The following is an 8,337-nucleotide window of genomic DNA, read 5'->3' on the forward strand; positions in this document are numbered from 1 at the left end:
TAATACCTAAATGAACACCGTCACTCCTATGACCATAAATCCTAAGCATAATTCCTATGCATGAATATCATTAATCCTAACTCTCATTGTAACCCTAAATCTACACATAAACCAAAAAAATTAAGCCAAAACCTAATCATACAATAACCAATTTATATATTATCTATTTATTTAATTTCTTCTACCTCTACTCATATCCTTTCTCTTGGCGCCTATTTTTAATCAATTTTATATCCTAATGTCAAATAGGCGCCAAGAGAAAGGATATGAGTGGGAGTATTTTATATATAATAAGAATATATATATGCTAGTTTATTTACCAGTTAAAGACTTATATATAATAATAATAATAATACGATGAATACTTTCAAAGATTTTAGCATTTTTAATTATTAATTAGGATTATAGGCTAACTTGTGTTTCTATTACTTCCATGTGGATTTGTCAAATCGAAGCCCCGATTTGTAGAAGGGTTTTGATTACCCCTTTTGAGGATTCAGATTGGATTTACAGTAGACATTTAACAAGGCAAACTAATCTCTGCTATTATACTTGTTTATAGACTTGTTAAATTGATTCGCTCTAATTTCTTGTAGGGTTTGATTGGGCTTTTTAAGGCTTGGGCGAAGAGTATATATTTTGAGAAGGTAAAGTTATCTGCCATTACACTAGTTTACAGTACTGCTAAATTGATTGGCACCAATTTCTTGGAGGGTTTGATTAGCCTTTTCAAGGCTTGAGCTTGGATTTACAATACATATTTGAGAAGGTAAATTTTGGTCACGGGGTGGAAGCATTCACAGAGCAGAAGACAAAGTGTAGGATAGTTGCGGGAAATGGAAGTAGGGGCAAAAGAAAAGGAAGATGGGTTGAAGAAACTCGAGTATTTGTCTCTGGTTTCCAAGGTGTGCACAGAGCTGGAGGCGCATGTGGGATGCGCTGATAAGGTATTAGCGGAGTTTATAACCGATCTAGGGCAGAAGAGTCTCAATGTCGATCAATTCCATGCTCTTCTCAAGGAAAATGGTGCTGAATTACCTTTCTATTTTGTCAGCACTCTGCTTACCATCATCCATGCAATTCTTCCTCCGAAACCCAAAACAGACATTAAAGCCAAAGGGAGCAAGAAACCAGCAGAATTCCCTGGGCTTGCTGTGCCCGATAACCGGCACAGAGTTAAAGAAATTGAGAAGGAAATTGACCAAGAGTCCAGGAAGGAAAGGCACGATCATAAGAAGAGAGAAAAAGACTCGCATGGTAATAATGATCGAGACTTGGATAGGAGGTATGCCAGGGGTAGCGATGGATATCGTAGAGATTATATAAAGAGGGAAGATAATTATGACAACAGGGGCACAAGAGACGAACAGAAGCACAGGGATTACGGCAGAGATAGAGATATGTCCAGGACTAGAGAGGGTTTTGACGAGAGGGATAAATATAGACGCGATAGAAGAAAGGAAGAAGAAGAAGAAGAAGAAGAAGAAGGAGATTATAGGGATGATAAGAACAGCTACAGTCTTCCACCGCCAGCGAAAAGGTCGAGCGAGCCTGAATTGTTTGGGGTGTATCTGGGAAGGGTGTCAAGAGTTATGGATACAGGCTGCTTTGTCCAGTTGAATGAGTTTAGGGGAAAAGAGGGTTTAGTTCATGTTCAGCAGATTGCAAACCGTAGAGTGGTGAATGCTAAGGAAGCTGTGAAGAGAGATCAGGAAGTTTGGGTGAAGGTGATATCAATGTCAGGACAGAAATTGAGTCTTTCCATGAGGGATGTGGATCAGAAGACAGGTCAGGATCTATTGCCTATGAAGAAACCCTCCGAAGATGATGCCCTAAGAGCGAATCCTCTTAGCTCTAATCGCCCTCGCACGAAGAGAACCGGTCTTTCAGGTATAACAATTGTAGAGGAGGATGAAAACATGCCTTCCAGAAGACCCCTCAAAAGGATGAGCTCGCCAGAGAAGTGGGAAGCTAAACAGTTGATTGCAGCTGGAGTGTTGGATGCAAGAGAGCATCCCATGTTCGACGATGATGGCGATGGCATTCTTTATCAGGAGGAGGGTGCCGAGGAAGAGCTTGAGATAGAATTGAATGAAGATGAGCCCGCATTTTTACAAGGGCAGACGCGCTACTCTATTGATGTCTCACCAGTAAAAATTGTTAAGAATCCTGATGGGTCATTACAGAGAGCAGCCATGACACAGTCTGCGCTTGCCAAGGAAAGAAGGGAACTTAGGGAACAGCAGCAGAGAACCATGTTGGACTCAATTCCAAAAGACTTGAATCGACCATGGGAGGACCCAATGCCAGAAACAGGTGAAAGACATCTTGCACAGGAGTTGAGAGGTGTGGGCCTTTCTGCTTATGATATGCCCGAGTGGAAGAAAGATGCTTTTGGAAAAGCACCAACTTTTGGACAGCGCTCAAAGCTATCAATTCAGGAGCAAAGGCAGAGTCTTCCTATATATAAGTTGAAGAAGGAACTAATCCAGGCAGTGAATGACAACCAAGTTCTTGTTGTTATTGGAGAAACTGGCTCAGGAAAAACAACTCAGGTAACCCAATATTTGGCAGAGTCCGGCTACACAACCAGAGGTAAGATTGGCTGTACGCAACCTCGTAGAGTGGCAGCTATGTCTGTAGCAAAAAGAGTAGCAGAAGAATTTGGATGTAGGTTGGGAGAGGAGGTTGGATATGCCATCCGATTTGAAGATTGCACTGGGCCAGAAACTGTGATCAAATACATGACTGATGGCATGCTTCTTAGAGAAATTTTGATTGATGAAGAATTGTCTCAGTATTCAGTAGTGATGCTAGATGAGGCTCATGAGAGAACAATTCATACTGATGTCTTGTTTGGGCTGCTGAAGCAGTTGATAAGACGTCGATCTGATCTTCGGTTAATTGTCACCTCTGCAACTTTGGATGCTGAAAAGTTCTCAGGGTATTTCTTTAACTGCAATATTTTCACTATTCCTGGAAGGACTTTTCCTGTAGAGATATTATATACCAAACAACCGGAAAGTGACTATTTAGATGCTGCATTGATCACAGTTATGCAGATTCACTTGACAGAACCTGAAGGTGACGTTCTTCTCTTCTTAACTGGTCAAGAGGAAATTGATACCGCATGTCAGATTCTATATGAGCGAATGAAAGGGCTTGGAAAGAACGTTCCTGAACTAATCATATTGCCAGTATACAGTGCCCTACCCAGTGAGATGCAGTCAAGAATTTTTGATCCTGCTCCCCCAGGTAAAAGGAAAGTGGTTGTTGCTACTAATATTGCTGAGGCTTCTCTTACAATTGATGGAATCTACTACGTTGTGGATCCTGGTTTTGCTAAGCAAAATGTATACAACCCTAAGCTTGGACTGGACTCTCTGGTCATCACCCCAATTTCTCAAGCATCAGCCAAGCAACGAGCTGGCCGTGCTGGTCGTACAGGTCCTGGAAAGTGTTATCGCCTATATACGGAAAGTGCGTATCGTAATGAGATGTTACCTACAACTGTGCCAGAAATTCAGAGGATTAACCTTGGATTGACAACTCTCACTATGAAAGCCATGGGGATTAATGACCTCCTGTCGTTTGATTTTATGGATCCCCCTCCTCCTCAAGCTCTCATATCTGCAATGGAACAACTGTACAGCTTAGGGGCTTTGGATGAGGAAGGCCTTCTAACCAAGCTTGGAAGGAAGATGGCGGAATTTCCATTAGAACCTCCTTCGTCAAAAATGCTCCTTGCCAGTGTGGATCTGGGCTGCAGTGATGAGATCCTAACAATAATAGCTATGCTTCAGACACAAAACATCTTCTACAGGCCGCGAGAGAAGCAGGCTCAGGCTGATCAGAAAAGAGCGAAATTTTTCCAGCCAGAAGGAGACCATTTAACTTTGTTGGCAGTGTACGAGGCCTGGAAGGCTAAGAATTTCTCAGGGCCCTGGTGTTTTGAGAACTTTGTTCAGTCTCGGTCTTTAAGGAGGGCTCAGGATGTGAGAAAGCAGTTACTCACTATTATGGATAGGTATGCTTTCTATACGCTTGACGTATTTGTTTATTTAATGTCTGTCGACTTGTACATTTTATTTTTTGTTGTCGTCTAATTTTTACGAGTGAAAATACTTAGTAGTATGCTGTAGATAATGCTCTACTTCTATTTGTGCTTGCCAGACTTATTCCCCAATTGTGACTTCTTTTGATAAATTATGATTTTGCCTCTACAATGACATATGACCGAAGAAGTCAGATTGGTCAATTGAAGATAGCCGTTTTTTCTATTTCTGCAAATATAGTATGAATATAGTCGTTCTGTTTCTGCAAATACAATATGCATGTAGTTTCTTGATTTATGAAATTTGATGGTTGTTGGGATTCTTAACACACTTGTGATTTGCAGGTATAAGCTAGATGTTGTGAGTGCTGGAAGGAACTTTACTAAGATTAGGAAGGCAATTGCTGCAGGGTTTTTCTTCCATTCAGCTAGGAAGGATCCTCAGGAAGGATATAGAACTCTAGTTGAGAATCAGCCAGTCTATATTCATCCTAGCAGTGCTCTTTTCCAAAGGCAGCCTGACTGGGTGATCTATCATGAACTTGTAATGACTACCAAAGAGTATATGAGAGAGGTCACTGTTGTTGATCCAAAATGGCTGGTGGATTTGGCACCAAGATTTTTCAAAGTAGCTGATCCTACCAAACTAAGCAAGCGGAAGCGGCAGGAGCGTATTGAGCCTCTTTATGACCGTTATCATGAACCCAACTCATGGCGTCTCAGCAAGCGTCGTGCCTAGAGTGTTTGTGGTTAACAAACATGTATACTATTGGACTGAAATATATCTTTTAAAAGAGCCTTCCTTCCTGTGCAATGGTATGTTTGTGGCCAATTTTGCAAATTTGGATCTTAAAATATCAGAACTGATTCAAAGATTGAATTGTTTCAAAAAGGAGGATTTTCATGTCCTATGTATTTGAGTTTGTGTTTGTTTTGTAGCACAAGCAGGACATTCCAAGAGTAGGAAATAATAATCTGTATTAGTTTTCTTATTAAGATATGCTGGGGTTAAGATCGACAACTTAACTTGTAAATGCTTTTTGTCCTCAGTTTCTGCCAAGTGTTTGTTCACATTTGTATGGAAACCGTCTTGCAGTCTCAAGTGCTGAGTTCAAACTTGTGACAGCGTCTGTCAAGCATCTGGGAATCCTGAATATACAAGATTTGTTCCTACATTTATCTGGTAATATGAAGTGTACTTTTGTAGGGCTTATAGCCGCTCCATTGGCATGAGGAAATGCTTGAAAGATCTTTTATATCTGCTTGAGAATCCTGCATTGTGCAAAATGTTATTTGCTGTAGTCATAGTAGACTTACGTGTTTATTGGGATTTGTTTCCTTGGTCTAAAGGCCAACAACTACACAATTAATAACAAAGTTTTGACAACTGATAATTTCAAGGGAAAACTGTGTAAACTACATAGTATATAATCAACTAGAAATAAGAAAGTGTATTAGTGAATTGTTTTTCAATCTTTTGCTCACTTGCAGATGAATTGTTGCCACACAGGCTGCTTAGTAGTTCTGATGCTCTTATTTCAATAGGAAATTGCAACCGAAATTTTCAGAAGTTTTTTAATTATATACTGTAAGTCTTTCAGTTGTGCCATGATACATCTACATTTAAGAACTGGGAGTAAAGATTAGAACAGTCAACTTATTCTAAGCACAAAGAATAACAAGTTGGCTTTTGTAGTCCCTAATTTAGCACTTCAAAGGTTCCCAATTTATCTTCAATGAGGCAAAGCTGCAAGCCACAGTCATCTATACCGATTGCAACCAGATATATTCTCCTCTTAACTCTCAAGTAAACCACCTTCAGTTATACTAACCATCAATGAGAATTAGCACTTCCAATAATTACTTCAACTACTCAACAGGATTCAAGTCCTCAAATGCTGGCAACTGCCATAGTTGAACACACATTTTTGTATAAGACAGACTGAAAAGTAAAATCCTTCGTGCAAATGAAAGTTTTCACATGCTCCATGGGCTAAAGAACCCAATAAGTTAAAATCCGTTGCAGCCAACCTGTAAAACTGTAAAACTCCAACCTCTCTAAAAACTGGGACTGTCTTTCTAAAAGTAAATTTGGGTCTGCAACAGTTGTTTATCTTGATATGTCAGTTACATAAAATACTTTTGTCTGGATTAGATCTGATATGTGCCTGTTTTTGTGCAGAGGCAATTGCAGCCAACGTGAGTCAAGATTTTGCAGACATTGATATACAAAATGTCAATCTGCTGAGGCTGCATTACAGGCCCTGCCCCATCATCTTCATCGAGTGCTAAGTGTATATACTGTTAAGTCAGCAGAAATCACATTTTATATATTGGGTTATGTACCAATTTTGTTTAAGACACTATGTTTTTCCTTTTCTGATTCATGATCGATTATGTTTGGGCTTATTAGTTAAAAGCCTTTGGTAATAAGTGCTTTTTTCAGATCAACTTCTTCCAATTTGCTGTTGATAGTTACTTAAACTATTAACAGCCATGAATGACTAGCTGAGACAATAGGCTCTGATAATCTTAACCTAAGTCACAGGATACGGCGATTTTCATGGATGAGGTTCGAATTAAATCGAATTTCAAACTTCTATAAAAAAAATCGAATTTAATCGAATTTCCTCTATAAAGCACTGCTATCCGCCTCTAAACACAGCTCAGCTGGTCGTGGGTATTCTTTGTATATGCTTTGTATCTATTGGGTCATGGGTGTCTGCAACTGCTGGGTCGCCCTCGGATTTTCTCCAACAAGGGTTGCTATTCTGATAATTTATTAGAAGTATACATATATTAAAAAATAAACAAAATTATAGAATGCGAATTTTATCCGAATTTTTTTTCGAATTTTTCCCTTTTCGAATTTCATCCGAATTTCATGGTTGTCGAATTCGAATTCGAACCTTGTGACTTAGATCTTAACTGTACACTAGTTTTTTTCAACACTACCCTTGGTAAATAATTACTTTAAAGTTAAACCATAAATTGCAAACTTGGTGAGTCACCAAGTGCTTGCAAGTTTTTTCAGCTCATAAGTAATTGCATGTTAAACTCACCAAAAATTGATGCCGGATTTTTTTGGAAAACTTGCCGAGTCTGACAATTTGACCCTCCAAAAACTTTGTTTTTTGCCAGTTAAAAATTATGAAAATGGTGTGTGCATGAAGGTTTGTGTGGTTTTGAAGTCTTCATTTGTTCTTGGTGGCAGGGCAGCTGCTCCTCAACCCTGTTGGGGGCCCCTTAGACTCCTGTCAGACTCATTTGATACATTTTGTAGCAGTATTTTGTATAAAATAAATTTTTTTTTCCAAAAATTTAAGCGTTTTTTAAATTACCAAGTTTTGCTGAGTTTTTTCCAAGTATTCTCCAAGTTGGAAATTTTTGGCTTACTGAGTATATTCCAAGTCCGAGTCTGCAAACTATGCTTTAAACTAATTTAGTAGCCATGAATGAGTCCATTAAGCTTGACTGTATGACAGTTATTTTCAATGTTGTCCTTGACGATCTCAAGCTGTCCCAAGGACAACCTTTGGATGTCTAGGCATCTCTCAATTGTCAGGGATGGTAGGATATCCACTGCCGCTGAGGAAAAAAAATAATTTTATGTGCAAAAAAAGTGTAACCATAAATTGAAAACCTAGAAGTGGCAGTGCATCATAGCCTACCTAACCTAAAAAACCTAAAATACCCCAGCCTATGCTCCTTTGCAATCAACTATTGAGAAGAAGATGAATAGAGAAGAAGAGGAAAAGAGAGGAAAAGGAAGTGGAATAGAAGGGGGAAGGGGAAGAAGACCAATACCAAGTTCCTATCCCTGATTTTCTTTGATCATTCATCTTCCTATTTTCAAGTTTCTATTTAAAAGTTCAATATATAGATGAAATTTGACAATCATTCATTTATTATTTGATTTTTTCATAAATACTAAATATTAAACAATGCTAAATAGGATTGTAACTTTTGTGTGTCCAATAAAAAATGCTAAATGGGATTTTAACTTTTGTGTGTCCATGCTTTTGTATTTTATTGCATCTCATGTGATCTGAAATAAGAAGAATAGAAGGAAAACTCGTGTTTATAAGAATAGTGATTTTTTCAATATTTCTATTTTTAGGTGCAATGGACTAATTCAAATCTGTCATAGAATCCTAGAAGTTCTAAAAAGGATTGGAATTTCTGTGCATCCTCTATTTCTATGCCTTGTGTGATCTCAAGTAATGAAAATAGAAGAAAAATTTGTGTATTTGTATAACTAGTTGTTGATTTTAATTTTAGTA

The 8,337-nt window shown here is 38.5% G+C and overlaps 1 protein-coding gene across 4 annotated transcripts; it reads left to right on the forward strand.

Annotated features, from left to right (window-relative positions):
• The first annotated feature begins 429 nt into the window (after positions 1-429).
• Positions 430-6,746, forward strand: LOC131038567 (probable pre-mRNA-splicing factor ATP-dependent RNA helicase DEAH5). Of its 4 annotated transcripts, none has more exons than XM_057971052.2 (4): positions 430-4,027; positions 4,400-4,870; positions 5,105-5,237; positions 6,237-6,746. In XM_057971052.2, exons 1-2 carry the CDS (start codon positions 837-839, stop codon positions 4,791-4,793), a joined length of 3,585 nt encoding a protein of 1,194 aa, XP_057827035.2. In that variant the 5' UTR covers positions 430-836; the 3' UTR covers positions 4,794-4,870; positions 5,105-5,237; positions 6,237-6,746. The 4 variants fall into 4 exon arrangements, with proteins under 4 accessions (XP_057827035.2, XP_057827034.2, XP_057827033.2 ...); XM_057971051.2 differs by having other exon boundaries at positions 5,151-5,237; XM_057971050.2 differs by having other exon boundaries at positions 4,400-5,237.
• The last annotated feature ends 1,591 nt before the right edge of the window (positions 6,747-8,337 follow it).

The sequence above is a fragment of the Cryptomeria japonica genome, chromosome 10 (genome assembly GCF_030272615.1).
Source record: "Cryptomeria japonica chromosome 10, Sugi_1.0, whole genome shotgun sequence".
NCBI classification, from domain to species: Eukaryota; Viridiplantae; Streptophyta; class Pinopsida; order Cupressales; family Cupressaceae; genus Cryptomeria; species Cryptomeria japonica.